The 23,741-nt window shown below is 42.6% G+C and overlaps 1 protein-coding gene across 5 annotated transcripts in view; it reads left to right on the forward strand.

Annotated features, from left to right (window-relative positions):
* Nucleotides 1–23,741, forward strand: part of dip2cb (disco-interacting protein 2 homolog Cb) — a 53,724-nt gene that overhangs the window by 5,687 nt on the left and 24,296 nt on the right. The window contains exons 1-9 of one of the 5 annotated variants that reach the window (XM_047806473.1): nt 2,375–2,435; nt 14,771–14,842; nt 14,934–15,041; nt 15,876–16,016; nt 17,091–17,273; nt 18,676–18,810; nt 20,199–20,336; nt 21,041–21,160; nt 23,436–23,633. In XM_047806473.1, the coding sequence (XP_047662429.1) occupies nt 15,929–16,016; nt 17,091–17,273; nt 18,676–18,810; nt 20,199–20,336; nt 21,041–21,160; nt 23,436–23,633 (862 nt within the window). In that variant the 5' untranslated portion in view covers nt 2,375–2,435; nt 14,771–14,842; nt 14,934–15,041; nt 15,876–15,928. Of the gene's footprint in view, nt 1–2,374; nt 2,436–8,721; nt 8,747–14,770; nt 14,843–14,933; nt 15,042–15,875; nt 16,017–17,090; nt 17,274–18,675; nt 18,811–20,198; nt 20,337–21,040; nt 21,161–23,435; nt 23,634–23,741 lie in introns of those variants that run through there. The other 4 variants (XM_047806472.1, XM_027137908.2, XM_027137906.2 and 1 more) reach the window with 4 other exon arrangements.

Below are 23,741 nucleotides of genomic sequence, written 5' to 3' on the forward strand. Positions count from 1 at the left end.
ACAATTTCTGAGGAGAACAATTAGGCCACTGTAACGAAATGTAACGTTAGAAGCGACACTGGATTGAATGCCTGTTATCGCATTTTGTCATCTTGTAGCTCTGCTGGTTCTGTAGGCAGTTTTTGTCCTAAATACTGTACAAGAGAAAGAGAGATGTCTGGAAACGTAATAGGAAGAAACGCGTCCGGATCATTCGGATCATTGCTGCACTTTTAATTAACAATGTGTTTGGCATTCATCTGCAGTTTGTTATAGATCAGTGTCAATGATTCACTTTTAATTAAACAACAAAAAACAGCATGTCTTTTTCAGCTGTAACTGTGTACAGTATGTGAGCATGTTTGTAGCATGAGAACAAAGAACAAATCCAGCCAAAATGGAAGAATGATTCTTTAATGCAATATGGCATGATGTTGATTCCTGAGCCTCATTATAGCGATACAGATATCACAAATGTCCTTTATATTATATGCCATTGTAGTAATAATAATAATAATCATTTAAATAATCACTCTTTAACCATCACCTCTTCACTGGTTGGTTTTCAGAGGCTGCTAGACATATTGCTCTCTCAGGGTGTAGCATCATAAACATGGTGCTATTTTTGTCCACATCTTGCAGATTGACTTGACTGGTGTTGGGAAAATGACAGTTATTTTGACCCAGGATGGACTTCCTGTGAGTAACCGGGTCAAATACAGACACATGTTTCCTGACCGTGTGCCTGAGTATTGGAGTGTAAGTGTATCCAGGCTGTAGACTGTTGGAGCTGAAGCTGAAGTTTCCTGTTGATTGCATCATTCTACCAAACAAAAGGATAGAGCTTTTCCTCGTGCGCTGCACAGTGTGCCGATCTTTATGCTTCTGTGTGTGAAAGAGAAAAGTGCTCGTTGGTATGAAAACTCGTATCAGCACCGTGTGCCATCGTCAAGAAATATTAACTTAATTTTCTTACTTAATGATGTATGATGATAAGCGTTTGTGTAGTCTTGATGACACAGGATTATAAAACAGCATTTTACAGACTGATTTCTACAAATATTTCAATTTTCTAAAGTTGTTTAGCTTGATTTTGTGGATGATTACATCATGGTAGACAATATGGCCAAAAGTATGTGGACACATGACCATGACATGATGCCCGGATGTTTATTGACCTTCCCACTGAGGAAGCATGGCATTAATATGGAGGTCTCTCCTCCTTTTCTCCTATAACAGCCTCTGCTCTGGTGGGAAAGCTTTGCGCTAGCTTTTGGGGCATGGCTGTGGGGATTTTCTCATTCAGCCACAGGAGAATTGATGACGTTAGGTGAGGAATCCTGGGCTGTAAGTCTGCATTTCGGTTCATCCCAAAAGTGTTAAGTTGTTGTTCATTCACTCCAGCTTTGGCACACCATATGTTTATGAAGCTTACTTTGTGCACAGGAGCATTGTCAACAGCAATAACTGAAACAGCTTTGGGCCTCATAAAGTAAAGTAAAGAAAATCATAATCCTTTAGCATACAGTTATATTTCTAAACAAACACGTGCTTCTGACTTTGTGCAAAGCTTAAGGTAAAGCCCACAAAAAGGGGTCATGGTTTGGCGTGCACATACTTTTGGCCAACAGGAGTTAAACGATGAATGTTAAACCCCTTTTCCACCATCCCTGATAAATGCAATGATCATTGCACTTTCAATTTAATTAGTGACTTTTTACACCAAACATCAACACACACACGAACACAGCTCATTTATTTGTCATCACCTGCATGATTTTTCAATATACATATTAATATTGCCGTATATTTAGACATTGTCGGTAAAAACGTTCAGCTCTTTGCTTTTCTCACAAGCTTTATTTAAAATATTATGAGAGAGAATTATTGCAGTTAATTATTTGATTTCCTTTCGGACTCTCGTGACTCCCCGTCCCGCCAAGTACAGGATATTTTAGTCCAGAACCTGGGTCTCTATTCCAGAAGGTTACAGACTTGTCTGTACATTGATTTTTTAGCAGCCTAATGACCTCAAACAATACATCAAAGCTTGTGGGACACAAAATCAATGTTTTGCAGTGTTTTGGATAGAAGATGGCAGGAAGAAAAGAGAATAGAAAGAAGCTTGAAACGTTGTTTATGGAGAAGCGGCCTGATGTTCTTCTAGAAGGCTCTTTAAATTACAGGAAGTAGCGCTGTAATACTAAAGACTTTAAAACCAGCGTTTGACAGAAATCACAAGCAAAAGAAAGCTTTTGAATGAAAAAAAAACAATAAAACTATAAATTTGCCATATACACTTGAACTGACATAGTACTGTAGCATATATGTGGTGATAATGTTATCTCATTTCATGTCTGTAGGTCAGATGTTTATTTAATGTGAATAGTGAAGTACCATCACACAGACAGCAGTGAGGAAATATACAGAAAACACAAGTATACTTATTCATTCTGGTAAGTGTACTTCCATTTACATATATACACAGACAGCAGTAAGGGCATCAAGAAATAAAGAGCCAAAAATAAATAAATGAATAAATTCTTCTTATAATCTACTTTGAGGTCTGTAAATTATAAACAATATTGATGTAATTAATATTTAAGAAACAAAGTGAAAATATGTAGGTTTCTTTCCAACCTTGTCTTAGTGTCGAACCAGAAATGGTTCAGTGTAACAAAAGATGACAAAAGATAACAAAGAAAAAGATAAGAAATTTGCTAGGTGTTTGTGACGCTGGGTGTTTGTGACCGCTGGGTGTTTGTGACGCCTGGGTGTTTGTGACCCCCGGGTGTTTGTGACCCCCGGGTGTTTGTGACCCCTGGGTGTTTGTGACGCTGTTACTCTGTATCTATACTTCTGTATAGCTGCTTTGAGGCAATGTCCATTGTTAAAAAAGCTGTACAAATAAATTGAATTGAAAAAGCTGTTAAAGAGAATCATAGTGACATGGACAGAAGCATGGACACTATTATGTTCAGAATGCTTCATTTTTGCGGCAAGAGAACTGGTTTGCAATGCTGGTTGCCCCACCCACTAAGAAATGTTTTTATTATTATGGCAACAAGTAATAAAACCGTTTACTGACGACTTCATAATACAGCAGCTGGCAACTTCAGCGATAAATTCTCTCTGTGTGAACGTAGCATAGTAGTGGAGGCAGCTCACTCTCAACAACTGTTAGATGGCTATTCAGTTTGCACTAAATGTTTTTTTTTGTTTGTTTGTTTTATCATGATTCTTTGTAAGAAAGTCAAAAGACATTAGCTAGCTAACCACATCGTGTTCACATACTAGCTGGTTAACTAGAGTGGAATATGACTTCATCATTAAATTACTCTGTACTGTATAACGTCCTCGAATTCCTTAGGTCATCATATTTCCTTTGGCTGCTGATACATTAGATGCGTACTCTAAGTAGAAAAAAATGCAGATGCTGCAGAGTAAAGTGCTGCTGTGTTTCTCACACAGTGTAGGTTTATAGTTTTTGTGGGAATCATAGTCGTGTGTCATCTGAATCCCAGTGATGCCGTTTAGACGGTAGTCGCCTTGACAACTCATTTTAATGCAGTCCACCATTTGTTTGCCTGTTAGCATCTCGATGCAGATTACACACGTGAGGGACTGCTTTAGACCAGAGCTAGGCTCAGCCTCTGATGTCACACATGACCTGTTGGCTGAATGTCTGAGGAACATGACGCACAAAACTGGAAACCATTCAGGAGTTTCAAAGTCATTATTGATTGGTTAGATTGTACAGGACTTCCAGGAGACCCATGTCACGTTTTTTAACTCTCTGTCTGGAAACAGAGCCGTCATGATGCTTCACTTCCCTCATGGAAGAAGGAAGTCGTTGTCTTTACAGCTGTGACAGTGAGCACTTATGAGGATGTGAAGTTCAACTTGCAGACTCCTTCATTTACTTTCATAAACGCACAAGCTCTGGTTGCACATTGTGCTGATCTGTCTCTGTAGAGACATCGACTTTACGCCTTCTAAACATGACTCTGAACAAAACAATCTGTGATTGGTTGCTTTAAATGTCAGTCACATTCCGTCTTGGGCCAATTAAAAACTGCCTTCTGCTGTCAGTCTGAATGTGTTTCTACATGAGACTAGTCCTGAGCCTTAGTGTAGACATGAAGCAATGGATTAATACTGTTGTGTACAATATATTAAGGCTGTATTTTGGCTGTTGTTGAACAGATTCGTACAAAGGATCAAGAAATACAGCTGAAGATTATGCCATAAACTTTATGCCATAAACCATCTTTTATTTATGGCAGATCACAGATTAGGTCCGATGCCTGATGGCTCACTGTACTGTGTGTTTAAATGTGTCAGCATTTATGTTATCAACTTGGGATCAGTTTGCTTGTCGGTTAATCTCTCTCTCTCTCTCTCTCTCTCTCTCTCTCTCTCTCTCTCTCTCTCTCTCTCTGTATGTGGCAAGGCTTGTCTTTCTCTGTGTTGCCAGGTGTGTTGTTGCAGGGCAGGTGTTCTTCCTGCTCTACAAGTATTTTATGTAAACTAGCATACACACAGACCCCCATGTTCGTATTGCTTACCTTTAAAGTGTGTGTTGGTATGGATATAGTCATGCTCTAAATCCAGACAGTCATGAGTTAATAATTGCAGTCGTTTACATATTTATTGTGTGCATGTGGGTCATAAATTGAGGAAGGCTTTTGACCTGACCTACATTCTGTGTGTGTGTGTTTGAGCGAGTGAGACGATGTATTCCATAGTTATAGCTTGTTACGTTACAGCTTCCTGTGTGAATGAGAAAATCCCCAAATAATGAAATCAGACCGAACACTCGACAGATGGGTAACAAAGGAAAATAAAACCAATTATCCTGTGGGTGACAGTTTGCTGGTGTGGCTTGGGTCACTTTTCCATAACATAAGTGCACAATCTACAAAGTTATTGGGACCAATCACTTTCCTGCTCTGATACATTCACACATCCAATGTTTTTGATCCTCACCAGTCACTGTACTATGAAGTAATAATGTTTATCAGAGCATGGCACAACCTGCATTCCACTTGACAATCAGATTTTTTGCGGCTAAAATGAAACATTCTGGAGGGAGATTAGGCGTTTGGGTACAAAACTCAGTCTTGTATATCTGCATCGTACTATAAGAGATGAAGGAGAAGCAGTTTGTGCTCTTTACCATGGATCAGTGCGCTCTAATGTCTTCACTCCTGTTGGTAGTCACTGCAGCAAGTCGCTCCCTATTTAAATTAAAGTTTAACTTTTCTCAACGTGGTTTGGTGCTGGACACGCCCACATCTGGTCACCAACGGTTACTATCACTCATGTCTGATCACAGGGCCTTTCTTATTGAACACGAATGAGCTTATGTAGTCTCACTGTGTTCATCATGTTCTTTGTGAGGTGTGTGTGTGTGTGGGGTGAGTGAGGTGTGGGGGGGGTGAGGTGTGGGGGGGTGAGAGAGGTGTGTGTGGGGTGGGTGAGGTGGGTGTGGGGGGTGAGGGGGTGAGTGAGGTGGGTGTGGGGGGTGAGTGAGGTGTTTGTGGGGGGTGAGGTGGGTGGGTGAGGTGGGGGTGTGTGGTGGGTGTGGGTGTCTGTGAGGTGGGTGGGTGAGGTGGGGGTGTGTGGTGGGTGTCTGTGAGGTGGGGGGGTGTGGTGGGTGTCTGTGAGGTGGGGGTGTGGGTGAGTGAGGTGGGTGAGGTGTGTGTGTGTGTGAGGTGGGTGAGGTGTGTGTGTGTGTGTGTGAGGTGGGTGGGTGGGTGTGTGAGGTGGGTGGGTGTGTGTGTGAGGGGTGTGTGAGGTGAGTGGGTGTGAGGTGGGTGGGGGTGCGTGCACCCACGTCACACGCACACGCACCCCCACTCCACCTCACACACGCACCCCCACTCCACCTCACACACGCACCCCCACTCCACCTCACACATGCACCCCCACCTCACACATGCACCCCCACCTATCACACACACACACACACACACACACCTCACACCTGTGCGTGTGAGGTGTGTGGGTGTGGGGGGGGGTGTAAGTTCGTGTGAGGTGTGTGTGTGGGGGTGCGTGTGGAGTGGGGGTGCGTGTGGAGTGGGGGTGCGTGTGAGTGAGAGGTGTGTGTGTGAGGTGGGTGCGTGTGAGTGAGAGGTGTGTGTGTGAGGTGGGTGCGTGTGTGTGAGAGGTGTGTGTGTGAGGTGGGTGCGTGTGTGTGTGAGGTGGGTGCGTGTGTGTGAGGTGGGTGCACATACCTCACACGCACCCCCACTCCACCTCACACACGCACCCCCACCTATCACACACACACACACACACACACCTCACACCTGTGTGTGAGGTGTGTGTGTGGGTGAGGAGTGGTTGTGAGGTGGGTGTGTGTGTGAGGTGGGTGTGTGGGGGGTTGTGTTAGGTGGGGGTGTCTGAGTATATGCGTGTGTGTGAGGTGGGTGTGTGAGGTGGGTGGGTGTGTTGGGTAGGTGTGAGGGGGGTGTGAGGTGTGTATGTTGGTGTGAGGTGGGGGTGCGTGTGAGGTGGGGGTGTGTGAGAGGTGTGTGTGTGAGGGGGGTGCGTGTGTGTTGAGTGGGGGTGCGTGTGTGAGGTGTGGGTGGGGGTGTGAGCTGTGTGTGTGTGTGATAGCTGTGTGTGTGTGTGTGTGTGAGCTGTGTGTGAGGTGGGGGGTGTGTGAGGTGGGGTGTCGGGTAGGTGTGTGTGAGGTGTGGGTGTGGAGTGTGTGTGTGAGCTGTGTGTGTGTGTGCGAGCTGTGTGTGTGAGTTGTGGGGGTGTTTGTGTGTGGTGTGGTGTGTGTGTTTGCGGTAGGTGTGTGTGTGGGGGTGTGTGTGGGGGGTGTGAGGTGTGTGTGTGTGAGGTGTGTGTGTGTGTGAGGTGGGTGGGTGTGAGGTGTGTGAGGTGGGTGGGTGTGAGGTGGGTGGTTGTGTGTGTGTGTGAGGTGGGTGGGTGTGTGTGAGGTGAGTGGGTGGGGTGTGAGGTGGATGAGAGGTGGGTGTGCGTGTGAGGTGGGTGCACGCACCCCCACTCCACCTCACACACGCACCCCCACCTATCACACACACACACCTCACACCTGAGATAGGTGTGAGGTGGGTGTGTGACGTGGGTGGGTGTGTTGGGTAGGTTTGAGGGGGGTGTGAGGTGTGTATGTTGGTGTGAGGTGGGGGTGCGTGTGAGGTGGGGGTGTGTGAGAGGTGTGTGTGAGGTGTGGGGGTGTGAGCTGTGTGTGTGTGTGAGCTGTGTGTGTGTGTGAGCTGTGTGTGTGTGATAGCTGTGTGTGTGTGTGAGGTGGGGGTGTGTGAGGTGGGGGTGTCGGGTAGGTGTGTGTGAGTTGTGGGGGTGTTTGTGTGCGGTGTGGTGTGTGTGTTTGCGGTAGGTGTGTGTGTGTGGGGTATGAGGGGGGTGGGGGTGTGAGGTGTGTGTGTGTGTGAGGTGTGTGGGGTGGGGGTGTGAGGTGTGTGTGTGTGTGAGGGGTGTGTGTGTGTGTGAGGTGGGTGGGTGTGAGGTGGGTGGGTGTGAGGTGTGTGTGGGGGGTGTGTGTGGGGGGTGTGCGTGTGTGAGGTGGGGGTCTGCATGTGAGGGGAGTGAGGTGAGTGAGTGTGTGTGTGTGTGTGTGTGTGTGTGTGTGTGTGTGTGCTGGTCAGAATGAGAGTACAGTGGAGAAAAGGACAGTGAGGGAGGAAAGATCTGCTCTGTAGATCAGGTTGCTCAGCTGTCCCATAACTCCTGCTTCTATTTTTAATTTCTTCTTGACTATGTGAATGGAACCGTTTATCCTGGGCCTCATTTTACATTCCTGACCTAAGAGCTCAGATGTTCCCAATCCACACCAGTCCATGCTGTTGTTCTGTTCCTGCTCTCAAGTCAAGAATGTGGAATAAAATTCAGAAACAAAATTAATGTCTTTGTATAGAAATAATGTCACGGTTTACTTTTCTTTTCTCTACATTACTTATACGTTTATAAATGTCCGTTACTGCAATCACCCAGACAAACAACCTGCAACCTTTATTACTATCATAACCTTCATGACAAAACACTTTTCTGTCCTCCGTTCTATTCTTATTGTCGCACAACGTCGCCTTTTATTAGGACAAATTTTGAGAGACTAGTGATAAAAAAATGTAAAAGTTTTCTTGGGTCCATCTGACAGAACAGAATAAATTTAAAGACTCTTTTTATAGAATTGTCATATACGGAGTTATTTATTATTATTATTATTATTATTATTATTATTATTATTATTATTATAATTATTATTATATTTTTGAGCTGAATGTATGATCAGTATCTGAATTAGCATGAACTAACCTTTGAAGCTGTTCTAGCAGTGGACGTAAATAAAGCAAACTTGACGCAACATCGGTTCATTTGATTTATGAAGGAGATCATGGATAACTCCCGTTCTGCTCTTTGTCTCAGTTATTTATGTTGCAGATGAACCTAGAAGATAAGTTCTGTGCGCTGATCTTTTGAATCATTGGTGGTCAGTCACTTATATGTGTCCTGTTGTGTGTCTAATTAGAGAAGATTGGACTGCAGCTCACTTCCTCCTGCACACATTCACACCTCTACGAGTGACCGCATGATTGTCGTCAGTCTCCAAGAGTTTCCCGTCCGCACACTGGTGCGTTCTGATATCCTGAAGCTTCCTGCCTTGATCCTCACTTTTAAAGCTAAAGTCTGATTAGCTCCTGCCTACATCTGAAGGGAATAATCACACAGCAGTCACATAGCTTGTTACTCGACCTCCCAGTCTTCATGGCACAAGGTAGACCGGCATAAAGACTCTTCTGTCCTGTAACCCAGGGGCTGGAATGAACTACCCCTGACTGTTTAAACAGCTGAGTCACTGTCTTCAAACAAAGACTGAAGACCTACTTCTTCACTAAGCACTTGAATAAGCACTTGTGCTCTTTAGTTGATAGTGTTGTTAGAGCCTGATGTTTTTTTTTTCATCTTCTTATTGAACTCCATGTAAACGTGTCATTATTTAGCAATGCATAAGAACAAAGTTCATACACATCCTCTTTATTATTCATACATATACACTATAGTTTGGTGTAGAGGAACTGGCGTGTCCTGCACAGAGACCTGACCTCAACCTGATCCAACACCTTTGGGATGATTTAGAACGGAGACTCCGGAGAATCAGTGTCTGACCTGGGGTCAGGTTCAGCCAGGTTCCATATTAAACTCTATGGATTAAGAATTCGATTACTGAACTGACATTACAGTTTATGTGCATGTAAAGGCAGACATGGCAAAACGTTCTGCAGTATAGTGTACGTATTTGTTCCATAGTCCAAGGCATCTTTGCATCGAGCTCAGGGATGATCTTGTGCACGTAACAGATCTCGAAAAACAATGCTCTATAGACGGCTGTCTTTCTGTGGTTGACCCACCCACATGATTGCATGCTGATGTCTAACGGCTGATGCTGCAGGGGTTTGACAAAAGGGCGTGACGACGGGGATCTTGATCGTTGGTGTTGCTGTTTAAGGCTGAAGTCCCAAAACGGAAAGCTGCTCCTGTGGAAGCCTGCGCTCGGGGTGCTCTGAAAATAGGATCATCAGATTTGTGCACATGCACATTACAGTAAATGTTTCAGATGGTTCAGATGCTGTGAGGAGCCGTGCTAAAATTAGTGTGTGTGTGTGTGTGTGAGAGACAACAGACCTTTTGACACCAGGTTTATTATGCCATATGACACTGTTCTAGAGAGTGGCAATGGATTAATAAACAGTGTATATAACAGTGTGTATATTGTGTGGATTAATAAACAGTGTGTATTTGTAGAAATGAAACAGGAAGGTTTGAGGAAGACATGACATGAGGATGTGTGATGTTGGTCTTGGCTTGATGCATGGAATTGTTTTCATTCAGTGAGCTCTGTAGGAAATGATTTTTAGCTCTCAGTAGTGTAGAAATATGGGCAGGATAATGGGAGTGCTTTAATGTGTAACACAATGCCACCGTCTGAGTCTGTTTTGTGCTCCAAATATCTCTTTGTATTGGGCTTTCATCCTACAGTGGGTGTGCACTAAACCAGAAAGTGGATTTCTTTTTTTTTTTCTTTTTTTTTTAGCCAGTATGAACTCTAGCACTGGAAAAAAATCACAGAGGTTGAAATGCCAGTTCCACGACCTCAGCTCCATCACTCGAGTTCATAATGAGTCTAGACTAGAGAAGGCAGGAAAGGAAGGTTTTTTTTTTCAGTGTTATGATTTTTGGTTGTACATGAGCATTTTAAATGTTCATAAATGTATTTATATCAGTTTACAACAAATCTCTTCATTCCAGACAATGTGTTCAGGTGTGCTTACTTTCCTTGTGTGTGTGTGTGTTTGTGCCTGTTATTGCATCGCTATCAGCCACGTGATATTTTGCTGAAGAATTGAGATCATGATCAACACATACAGTTTTTGATTCACCACTTTTATTCTAAAAATACATTTATTGTGTATGTTCTTTGAGGTTTGATTCCAGTCTCCACTAGTGTGTGTGTGTGTGTGTGTGTGTGTGTGTGTGTGTGTGTGTGTGTGTGTGTGTGTGTGTGTGTGTGTGTGTGTGTGTGTGTGTGCAGAGTTTGCATGTTCTCACTGTGCCTCAGGGGTTTCCTCCCGGTACTCCGGTTTCCTCCCAAGTCCAAAGACATGTATTGTAGGGTGATTGGCAGCTCTGAATTGTCCATAATGTGTGTATGTGCGTGTGTGTGTGTGATGGTGTGTGTGTGTGTGATGGTGCTCTGTGATAGACTGGCATCCTGTCGAGGGCGAACCCGAGTCTCCTGGGAAAGACACCAGTAGGATAAGCAGGGTAGAGAATGAATGGCTGGATGGATGGATTGTGTATATTTATGTTGGCTTTGTAGAAGCCAACATTCTGTTTTCTTTCTGCTTTCGAGCCACATGCACCAAATTCGGATATGTTGCATGTTGCTATTACTTTTCTAAGCGATCCGAGTACCGGTACTTCCGGTACTGGGTCTCAAATTGGCCTTTTTTCCCATAGACTCCCATTATAAATTTTGAAGGTTTATAACTCGGCAAGCTTTCGAACTACCTACACCAAACTCAGCCAGCTCCTTTAGGGTGATACTCTGAACAAAGGTTTAATTTGGTGTACTGACTGGCCTTTCGGTTGTGCCACAGCCCCGCCCACAAAATATGCCAAATCAAAAAACTTTATACAACATGGACATGTGACATATCAAAACACTCAACCCAATGAGGGGAACTTCCTCAGGAGTATTCAGATGACGTCACATGCTCGTCTCCACTTGCCTCCAAATGTTTTGGCACCCTATCTTTCTGTCCACTTGCCTCCAAAAGTAACACTGGCCTTTGCGAATACTTGCACTGTCAAAGCCAACATCAAAGTTAGTCATGACGAACTTTACAAATCTAGTTATTTATTTGTTATGTTTGAGGTGTTTGTAACAGCCGCTTAGGGATCAGTTTTTCGAACAATAAATGACGGTAAAGGGTTTCTGAAAGACGAAAAAAGAAAGGAGCTGCTTGTGTTACTGTTTGCGTCACCGAGCTTTACACAAATGCTTTAATCAGAAACACTTCGTTAAAAGAAATGAGATGAATGCAATGTCATGGCCAGGATCTGCACTGATCTGGTACATCAACATGTTTCCCCCGCAGACTGGTTGAGGATGTGTTCATTGTATGTGTTAAAGCAGGCTGGTTAATCACATAGCAATCTCAAATCTACTTCTCCCCTGCTACATTTTAATCACTGTATCTGAATGCACATTTAAGTATTCTAGTAAATACATGACAGTTTAAAGCAATCCAGAGTCCCTTTCTGCTTGTTTTAGAGGCTTTTGTTTAAAAGCTGTGTAATTATTGAGCATAGCAGCTCCACCCCACTGATTACCGTTCAGTACTTGTGTTCAGTATCTACGACTTGTTTAATGTACAGTTCTAGCTTTCTTTCTTTTTTTTTATACTCAAACTGGCTTTGATTAGTTTCAGTACTGTTGCTGAATTTGTTCGTTTGGTTGTTTTAGATTAGATTTTACTTGAGTGTTTGTCCTGCTCACGGCTGCTCTCAACACGGCCGATTCAACTATTCAGCTAATTAACGGTCTTTAATTGAACTTTAAAGAGTCGTAAAGGCACAGAGTTGCTCAAGGACTTGGGTTGTAAATCTGTGAGCTAAATGTTGATAAATGACCCATTAGCAGCGTCCATTGCATAAAACTTCTCCTTATTGGGTGCTACTAATCACTGTCTATTGTACACTCTACTACACAATTAAGTGAGGAGACAAGATCGGGAAGCCACGAGTGAATTTTAAAATGACCCCAAAATCCCCGTTCTAATCAGAAGGAACAAATTTGTCCTAATAAAAATGGGTTTATATCATGTGCTGAATATTAACCTCCAAATACTTGACAAGCAATGACTTAGATGTATGAAATGTTCGAGGCGAGTGAGTCACGACTGCAGCCGCTGTGTTACTCGCACGAGTCTTTTAATCATGAACGATCTGCACCCACAAGTGTCGAGACGCTGCTATCAGCAGAAGAAGACAACACGACGGCTTATTTGACCAGGCGTTTACGCTGCCGGTAGCTTTATTAATTCATTCATTTGTTTGTTGGGTTGTTTGTTGAAGTGCTGGGGCATTTGTGTGAAACAATTCTGGCACATCCACCGAACATCATCGCACTGTTTTATTTTAATCAGCAGCTTGGGAAAATCTTACAACAGCTTTTTTTAAAAATATTTTATTTCTAATGACTTGTGTTGCTGCGTCATGTTGCATTGGGAGCTCATAAGAATTATAAAAGGCGAGCCGAAGGGCATGGAGGATTAAATTATTTGTTAGTCTCACTAATATATACCAGTACGGTGACTTGTATGTATGCCGCCAGATCATGATTTGAATTGAGGATAAACAGATATTATTTTAAGTACATATTAAAGGTCCGAGTTGCTTTTGGAAATAGATCCCCAGCATACATTCGATACAGATACAAATCAGATATTTATACTTCATTTTCAGCCCAGGACGGAAATGAACACGATGCTTTTACTCAGAAGTCTTTTTCAAATTGTCTCATCAGGAAAAATGCTAAAATTCTTTTCTTTTGAATTGAACTAAAGGAGCGTACATCACTCTAGTAATCACGCTGTAATAGAGTAAGAATCTACTGAATGTCCTGTTATACCTACATCAAGCTTGCCATGAACGTCACTTTATACTAGACCTTGGAGTTTTTCTGTTGTTGTAACAATGTTTGATAGTGAAATTGTGTACAAGGTTACTGTAAAGCTTTACTACACGAGGAGAACTCGGGGATGTTTCCACCACCTGACATACCCTTAACATATCCTCCAAAAAGGAAGAGAGCTATTTAAAGGAAAAGCTATTTCAAACCTTTGACCTCACTGTGACCTTATCCCTGTTTGGATCGATTCCAAAATCTAATCTGCACATCTGCAGGTTACAACGCTAATTTCGTTTAAATCCTAAGGAAGAACCCGAGCTATCGTGCTGACCAGAATATTGGACAGTGGCACAGATGGAAGGACCGACTGATAGCAGAAATCGGGGAAAAAAAAAAAAAGTAAAGAAAAATAATTTGACCCGTTTGACCTTGCCGTTACACTGACCCTGTTTTCGAACATGGATCCATTCCGAAATCTAATCAGTTCCTCTTCACACCTTCCATTAGCATATGTCCGTGTTGATCTGGTCCGTAAGCGCTAAGTGTGTCTCAGAGGCACGATGTGATCGGATCACGCGTACCACATTTGGAGGTGAGCTTGGAAGTGTGCATTATTATGTATTGTGATAACTGGGTACTTCCTGATCTGTCTAACCCACTGTCCTAGCTGGAAAATATATAAAAATGACCAGATGAAGCAATGGACTACTCCACCACAAGGCTAGTGGATAAAGATGCTCCTCTAATAGCAGAGACTAAAGCAGCTGCTTTTCATATCGGCTTTCGTCGTCTCAAGTTTCGTTGAAACATCTCGCACAGGTACATGACCCTGGACATTTCTGCTTGAAAACCAATCCAGTGTAAGACTGATGTAATAAATTTGTGAGAGCCCCTTATTCTAGCAGAAATAAGGGGTGTAAGCTGCACGTAAATAGCTGGGTGAGAAAGCTGTAAGCTTTAATAAACAAGCACTCGAGGCCGACTGACTGGCTATAATAATTCTGTAGATTTCCTGCAAGCGTTTATTCTTAAGATTCATTCTCGGGATATCACACTAACCAGATTCAGACCTGATCCTGAAACCTAATCCCTCCACCACCAAGTGATCGAGGCATAAAAACTGTCTGGTGGAGAAACTCACCCCCCCCCCCCCCTTTCCTCCTTATGTCTGGCATCGTAGTTACAGTTTAAACATGTGAGATGTAACGTGTGAATGTCTGACGTTAGTAAATTGAGCCACTCAGTGATTTCACACAGCGAGTCAGTAGTTATATAATGATGCTTCACGATATTTTCTGTGGTCTTTCTCTCTGTTATTTTTTTTGGTAGCACAACATACATTTCTAAAAGTGTTGTACTGTAAGTGTAGATAACATTAGCCTCATTTGGCTAATGCACTGCAGATGATATTTAAACAGTAAGAACATTTCATCATTACACCAGATTGTTCCTGTGCACATTTAATGGTATCTACATTTAAATATCAGCAAATCAGTGGGGTAACTTTGAAAGTCTCCCGCTTTTACTGACAGTTTTTGAGTTCATTTGAGTTTTCTGGTACTACACATTTTTCTCCAGTACTCAATACTGCTGTTTGATTGGCAGGGGACATCACTCAGAAGGGTTACGAGAAGAAAAGAGCCAAACTCATTCGAGCCTACCTGCCCCACGCACCAGGTAGTACACACTAATGTTACTAACTCTGCTGCATTGTCAAATACACGCTGTATATCGGATGATTGTCTTAACGATTTGTGTTGCTTTACAGTAGGAGCCGAGTCCCGAGTCCCTGTGATTCCTCCTTCGTCATCTTCGTTCTCTTCTCGTTACCAACGACGACGCTCCACTGGCTCACGGGATGAGCGATATTGCTCTGGTAAGCTAAAAAAATTTAAAAAGCTGCTAAACTTTATCTTTTGTATCTTAAATAATATTACCTGAAAATGTGTTTTAGTGCATTAAAGAATATTTTTAAATGATTTAAGCCCCCTTAATTGGACCCTTTAGAGTAAAGATTAAAAGGTACAATACAAGCACCTGTTAGATACATGCTACACTTACAAAAGGTATATATTTGAGGGCAGCAGTACAGTTTAGTACACGTGTTTCTGGGCATAGGTTAGCGTACACATACCAGTTTGCGGACACCTGTCAGTCACACCCATGTGTGGTTCTTCTCCAAACTCAAAGCTGGAAAGTCTACAATAGTCTAGAATGTCTTTGTGTGCTGTAGAAAGGTTTTCCCTCCAATGCAACTAAGAGGCTCAAACCTGTTCCAGCATGGCGATGCCTCTAGGCACAATCTGAGGGCCAATAAGACGTAGTTTGCCAAAGTTGGAGTGTAGGAAGTCGAGTGGCCTTCACAGAACCCTGACCTCAACCCCCAGTGAACACCTTTAGGATGAACTGCATTCCAGCTCTTCTACAGACTTCAGTGTCTGATCTGACTAAAGCTTCTGTGGCTGAATGAACACAAATCCCCACAGCCACGCTTCACAATCTAGTGGAAAGCCTTCCCAGAAGACTAGAGCTTATTATAACAACAGCAAAGGGACTAAATATAGAATGGGATTTTCAAACAGCACATACAGTATGGGTGTGATGGTATTCTGGCCATACAGTATGTGTGTGCACACAGAGACAATACTCCTTTGTAATAATGTAGTAGTAAATTATTGTCTAATAACCCTTTTTATTGTCGCTCACTTAGATGTTCACTCTGAAGCAGTGCAGGCAGCGTTGGAGCGTCAGTGTGAAAGAAAGATGGCCGTCCCCATGCCCTCTAAACGACACTCCCTCGTTGTCCAAACATCCATGGAAGCGTACACACCCCCAGGTTACTATGATGAGGGTGTGTGTGTCTGTGTGTCTTTGTGTGTCTTTGAAAAAAAGGTTTTATATTTCAGTATAAACTGTATATATGTGTGTGTTTATTACTGCATACTCTAAAAGATAAACATCAGCCTCAAGAACATCTCTTCTGCTGTTCTTGAAGACAAACCAAAACTAAGTCAGTTATCCCTCTGTTTATACCCAACATGTACAAATCCACACAAAGTCCCGCCTCCACACATCTTAGCCCCTTACTTAGTACTCCTCATAACAATTATAATCCAAATACCTTGTCAAATACCTTGTAATAGTAAATGAGGTATTTATTTTTTCAGATGTATTAATTCTGTCATTCCCTTCTCATGTTAAATAGTTGTGTTTATATATAAAGACTTAAAACTAGCATTAGCATGTCAGTGATTGGTTAACAGTAGAGAGCACTGAAGCAAACATTGTTTTTCTTCTTGCTTACAATGGAGTAGGACAAGTGTTTCAGTTTATTGTGCAGGAAATGCCTAGATTCTTTGTCTGCCTGTGCATCTCTGTGTGCGTCTCTGTGTCTGTCTGTGCGCGCGTCTCTGTGTCTGTCTGTGCGCGCGTCTCTGTGTCTGTCTGTGCGCGCGTCTCTGTGTCTGTCTGTGCGCGCGTCTTTGTGTCTGTCTGTCTGCGCGTCTCTGTGTCTGTCTGTGCGCGCGTCTCTGTGCGCTTGTCTCTGTGTGCATGTCTCTGTGCGCGCGCTTCTCTGTGCGCGTGTCTGTGTGAGGTGTCTGTGTCACAGCTCTCTCTCTCGCCTGTAGCACTCTCTAATCTCTGTAGAGTCTTGCACCAACAACCCGGTCAAAAGTCATTAAAATCACATTTCTCCCCGTTCTGATGTTTGATGTTAACATTAACTAAAGCTCTTTACTTGTATCTGCAAGATTTGTGTATTAAGCCGATGGCACATAATTGGTATAGAATTATTTGGTGATGGAGTCCCATTTTAAGTGAGAACATGAAATATTTTACATTTTTAAATGTACAAATAGCTCAATAAACTATTTCTCTCACTCTCCATCCCTCCCTCCCTCCCTCTCCCTATCCATATTGACAGACTCTTCTTCATGCTCTGAGGGTGAAGGGTCTCTAGGAAGAGCCAGAGGTGCAGGAGTGGAGGCCTGGATCAGCCGAGCACTTCGAGGCTCGTCTTCTTCAACCACATCATCATCATCTTCGCACAGCAATGGATCTGCCAATGCAGCACGTTTAGCAGAGAGTAATGCACACACTTACAACTGTGAGTACTCATGCGCCAGTGGTTACACGTCTTTTTGCATAATTCTTTGAACCTACTGTACATGCACAACCAATGGAATCAGTGCTTCTTTCATGTTTACTGCTAGCATCTGTGTGTAGTTTAGCTACTTTATAAGAGTATTCCAGATTGGCAGCAGCAGTGAACATACAGTGCGTTCAGAAAGGATTCAGACCCATTCAGAGCCTTTACTCAGTACTTAGTTAAAGCACCTTTGGCAGCAGTTACAGCCCTGAGTCTTTTTGGGTATGACACAACAAGCTTTGCACACCTGGACTGGGGGATTTTCTGCCATTCTTCTTTGCAAATTCTCTCAAGCTCAGGTAGCTTTGATGGGGACCTTCAATGGACACCAATTTCAGGCCTTTCCAGAGATGTTCAGTAGGTTCACTCAGGGCTCTGGCTGGGTCACTCTAGGACATTCACAGAACTGTCCCTAAACCACTCCTGTGTTGTCTTGGCTGTGTGCTTAGGGTCATTGTCATGTTGGAAGGTGAAACCTCAGCTCAGTCTGAGGTCCTGAGTGTCGTGGAACAGGTTTTTATTAAGGTTATTTCTGTCCTTTGCTCCATTCGGCTTTTCCTCAACCCTGACCAGTCTCCCAGTCCCTTCTGCAGAAAACTTCACCATGCTTCACTGTTGAGATGGTATTGGGCAAGTGATGAGCGGTGATTGATTTCCCCTAGACATAATGTTTAGAATTAGAACCAGTGATGGTTGTCCTGGAGCTTTGTCTCATCTCCACACAGGATCTCTGGAGCTCAGTCAGAGTGACCATCAGGTTCTTGTTCAGCTCTCTTACTAAGACCCTTCTCCTGTTGATTGCTCTTGGCAAAGTCCTGAACCTTCCCCAGATCTGTGCCTGGCTCTGAGCTCTGCAGGCAGTTCCTCAGTGACTTCATGGCTTATTTTTTGCTCTGATGCATTGTCAGCTGTAAGGCCTTCTAAAGAGAGGTCTGTGCCTTTCCAAAACATGTCTAATCGATTTAATTTACCGCAGATGGACTCGAACCAAGATGTAGAAACATCTCAGATAAACTGAGCTAAATTTCAAGTGTTGTTCAGAGTCTGAAAACGTGTGTACACTTGAGGGTTTTTTTTTCTTTTTAATTTACAGACATTTCTAATTTTTACTTTGTCATTATGGGGTACGGAGTGTAGATTAATGACAAAAATCTATTTGAACGATTGTAGTATCAGGCTGCAGCATAACAAAAAAAAGTGAAGGGGTCTGAATGCTATTTGAATCAACTGTGTATGATGTTATATATAATGTTGATCAGAAATCTGAACATTTGCATGCAATAAGCTAAATCTGTGCTCTTTTCTACCTAATCATATACAAACTTATTCTTTCTTTCTCCCTCCTCATACCCTCACCAAGTCGGCCAAGTTTCTCATCTGTCCCTCAAGAGGCGAGGCTTAAGGGAGATGGGCGTCTCTTTAGAGAACGGTAACGCTGGTCAACGTTCCTATGAGTATCAGTCCGAACGTCCCTGGTCATCGCTGGACTCAGAGGGTCAGTATGCCATATCTCATTAAAGTTTATCTGATCCTGCAGTTTAATGTGTTCAGCCTCAAACGGTTCAGTTGTTCATGCTAGCTTCAAGAATGCTATCCTAAATCTCGGTCATCTGTGGCAGGAAGCATGACAGCATCCATGACTGTCGGTAGGCAGATGGCAGTCATCTTACCTTCCTTATTCAGAGTTAAATATACAGTGATAAATAAATCAATAATCTGAAATCACATCTTGGTTGTGAGAAAATGATAGTAAAAAGGAGGTTCACCAAACCTGGGAAATAGTCCCATAATTATTCATTAGCATTTGCTCCTTTAGATAACACTGGCACATAGCTACGCTGAAGATCTAATGGGCGATACATTGGGAAGAAAAAAGAAATAAAAAAAATAACCACCCTATCGATGATGATCATTTGAGCCAATTTCTCACTTAATTGTACACAATTGTAAATGCGGTTGTGTGTCTGCAGCGGATGCAAGGCTTTTGTGGATGTAATAATGATGATACAGCATTTAAATCATGTTTGGATTATGCAGCTGAAATGCAAGATGGCTTCCAAAACCATGAAGAAGAGTTTTTGTAGACTGTGAGGAGAATCAAACGTCCACTTAGGATGATGACGTTGTGGTGATAAGTCACACAGTTTCAGTGATATGGAAGTGGACATGTGGAGTCCAAAAGCTGGACATGGAGCAGAATGTTGTTTATTGTAGATTGTACAGTCAACAAGTGCAAACCAAAGCCTGTGGTTCAAGACTGCTAACATCCAAACTCGTAAACAATCCTTCTCTTCTGGTGGTCAGCAGTAGCTTGTATCCACCTTTTCAACAATTACTTAATATGAGAATATTGAAGAAGATTCTCATTGGCTATCATCTTGCATGTTTGTGGTGGAGATAACCACGTTGTTGTTGTTTTAAGAAAATCAATGAATATCTGTTCAGGAACCGATCAGACCTGCTGTAATTAATGTAGGAATTACTCTTCAACTTGACATGAATATTGTGATTAGATATCGAACAACATGGAAAGAAGAAAAAAAGGTGTTTTTGTCCGTATCACCCAGCCCTACGTCACTGCTAGTAACATGTCTGATTTCAGTATCGGAAGTCCAGTATATACAATAACTAGTATTTCTGTCTATGCTCGAATGGCCACGATTGTAATTAGAAAAAAGTTGAAAAATTTAGGCAACGTGACTGACTAAAACCTTGACGTGCTCTATACAGTAAACTCTTTCAGTACTTTTCTGTTGACTAACTCGTGAGCAGTAATGCTAATAATATACACTCGAGAAAAGCTCGCACACGCAAAGTGTAGAAAAGACAAGAAGATATAGTTATAGTCCGAGATATGAGTATTGTTTTCGTCTTGTGTTACAGACAGTCATCCTGCACCTCCTGACATCACAAGCTGCATGTCCGACCCACCCCTGGTTACCATGGAGCGCCCACAGGTCGCCTTGCCAACCAAGCCTATGCCCAAATATGGCAACGCTGAGCTCATGGAGACAGGAGATGGTGAGTAAGGAATGAGTGTGTGTTGTATAGCTGCCATGGAACAGTTGCATGCAAACTGAGTCATATAATTAATTATCATTGTTAGTGGTTAAATGGCACGCCATAGTGTTGAAAAAGAACAATAAAACCTGCACAGCTACATGAGAACATCTTTGCAGAAGCTTTCAACTAGAAGCTCATCTTCCACTTCAATAGGGACGCCTTCACATCTGATCATTTACGCAGTTACCTGATCAGCCCGATTAAAGATCATCATGCAGATTAAAGAACTTCAGCTAATACAAAGACGGGAAAAAGACCAAGTGAATGCACACCATTTTATAAAAACTGTAGAGACTCTTGTGTGTGTGTGTGTGTGAAATTCCCAGATCAGTAGATTATCATCTGTACCATGATCACAGAGGTCACAGGTCAGAATCTCTTGCAGGGTTATGCAGGTTATCCGGATCTTTATACGTTGGTCTGCTGCCACATGATTGGCTAAATGGATGATTGCATAAATGGGCAGATGTAATGATGTTCCTATTAAAGTGGACAGTGAGTAAAAGTGACAACACAAGACAAGTTTAAACCGAATTCATAATCACACCATGTCTTAAGATTTGTATATAAGCTCTAGTATGTGTAAGAGAATGTGTATATTAATATGAAGGTGTATTCATTGGTTCATTTGTGTGTCTGTGTACCTTTAATTTGATTTGTAGGTGTGCCTGTGAGTAGTCGTGTGTCCTCGAAGATTCAGCAGCTGGTAAACACTCTGAAGAAACCCAAGAGACGTCCTCTGAGGGAGTACTTCATTGATGACTTTGAAGAACTGTTGGAAGGTACAAATACAATGATGGTTATATTTGGAACATTTCAGGTTGGTGTCACAGAGACATTCGTATGGGTCGTCGCCATCTCTTCTGCTTAACCCTCATAGTTTACCTTTAAGTCTGTGTATTTTCTTCTCCTGAAAGTAGAAACAGAACATTAGCAGACATTATTTGCTAGGAAAATGATTTGGAGAAAACAACACTATAATGCATCTACAAGGGCTTTCGTTTAAAGTTTAACTTTCATTTCAAGTAAGTAATTGAAACAGGAAAAAACCAGCAACCACACAGCAGTGGATAACCACCTGAATAACCACCAAGGACGACTAGAATTATCTCAAGACCTTCTCATTCATTTAACTGCTTTACAAAAAATTGGGTAATATGACCTTAGCCAGAAACCCAGGGTTTATCCACAACCAGTGCATGCAAAGCAAAGCTTATTGCTGAAGCATGTGATTTACCCACTTTTCTTGTTAAAGTGATCTCGAACAAAAAATGACTCATGTCATCATCCTGCGTAGGATTATTAGGAGGGGACATGAGGGACTCCAACACAAGGAAGGAGGAAATCCCAGGATAGGCTTCGTGGTGGATGGAGGCACTGCAGATCTTTCAGAAAGATTATAATGAGTTTATGTCTTCAGAGAGATTCCAGCCGTGATGCTGGGATGTGGTGCATGGCCTTCAAATAGACTTGCTGCTGTCTAGCAGATTTAAAGAATTATTGGTGGTTTGGAAACCGGGAAGTACATCAGATCCACAGACACTAGCAAAACTTTTTTTGTTTATTTGCCTTGGGAGGAAAGAACCAGAGTTTCTTCTCTAAGTAAACATAGTCATATTGGAGCTATAAGCAGGGCTTTGTACCTTAGAGATGGTGGGGTCAGTTGAAGACCATGCGTGGTCATGAGGGTGAGAATACCAGTGTCTGCCAGCAGACTGACACCTCTAGCCATCGGAGGAGAAAACGTTGCTTGTATATATCTTGAAAACACCCATGCCATTAGAGAGACACAAAAGCATAGAACAGTGACTTGGAATACCTGCTCTTCTAATGCAAATGTCAGAAAGCTATGGTGTTCAGGGACAATGGGAACATGGAAATGGGCATTACGTAGATACACAGACTTTTCATTGCTACTGGATTAGTAGGTTCAATGCAGTGCAAGATTTTATCGTGTATGCCATGCCTGGTGCAGCATCTTAAGCTCATCGGTACGTCATTGTATGTGCATTTATTGCCATTCATTACACACTTGAGCACAGAGCCCAGTACAAATGTAGCTCAGACTGACCCATGGTACAAGCTAAAGCATGATACACTTAGTGCAGTGAAGTAGTCAATCCACAGCCTTCCTTAAAGCTTTTGGTTAAATCCAGTCATCACCATCCCCTCTCACTAGGGCTGCTGCCATCTTGCAGTTACAGTTCCTTTACAGACCCTGTGACCTGATTTGATTTTGGACATTACTGAGGTCAAAATTGGAGAAGTGAAAGTGTGCTGTGTGTGCATGAGGGGCTTTTAGTTGTGTTAGCAGGCTCTGAGCAAACAGCTCACTGTACAGAGAGGGTAAACACTGCGGCTGTTCTAGTGTTCTACTGAACAAACTGAAAATGAAAAGTGCCAAAACCCGAACCCACGATGCCAAAGGCATCCGCACTCCACCACTAAAGCGGCTTGTATGCACAGGCTGGCTGATCGGCCCGATGACTGATGTGAGTGAATGCTTGAAGGAAGAATAAGAGGTTAGTGCAGCAACAAGAGTGGTATTAACATCTAATGACGCACAAAAGTAAAGTCAAGCTAACAAGGCTAGCACTATTAAGCTAGCAGAAAATCAACTTATTGCCCGTGAGCCCGATTCCTCAGCAGTTTAGAGGAGAGGTGCTAGAATGTAAGAAAAGTGCACTCAACATAGCAGAAGAGAAAATAAGAAATAATCGAGTATGTCACCAGATTGGGAATATGTGAAGCCTCTAGCATTAACCATAGTGACAGTAGAGCATCTGGCTCTGTAATGTGTACATGTGGTTCTGTACAAGGCGAGAAGAAGAAGAAAAAGATGAAGCTTCAGATCCACCATGACCTTTTGGCACCCTTTATTTAATTAATACACATTGATTTACTTTGTGAGATGTATTATAATTTGCTTCCTGTTTGAGATTTTCTAGGTAGTGTGTGTGTGTGTGTGTGTGTGTGTGTGTGTGTGTGTTTCTAAATGAGTTTATATATGTACAATATTTCTAATGTAGTAATGTAGCGTTAATATTTCTCTTCCAGTCCGGCAGCCCGATCCTTCCTTACCACATCCAGAAGGGGCAGAATCGAATATATGCCAAGGAGAGGAACTAGGAAGACTTAAGAATTGCCCCGCATCTCTAGAGGCAGCTTTACAGCGCTGGGGTGCCATTGCACCCAAAGCACCATGTCTGACAGTCACACACGCCGGTGCTAAACAACCTTACACGCTCACATATGGTATGAACACAAACACATGCATAAAGAGCCTTGCTTTATACATTTCCATGTCATTTATTATATAAAAAGGCAGCACACATCTAGAGGAAGCCGTCAGGGATAAGTGTG

Source organism: Tachysurus fulvidraco, chromosome 22 (genome assembly GCF_022655615.1).
Source record: "Tachysurus fulvidraco isolate hzauxx_2018 chromosome 22, HZAU_PFXX_2.0, whole genome shotgun sequence".
In the NCBI taxonomy this organism is placed as follows: Eukaryota; Metazoa; Chordata; class Actinopteri; order Siluriformes; family Bagridae; genus Tachysurus; species Tachysurus fulvidraco.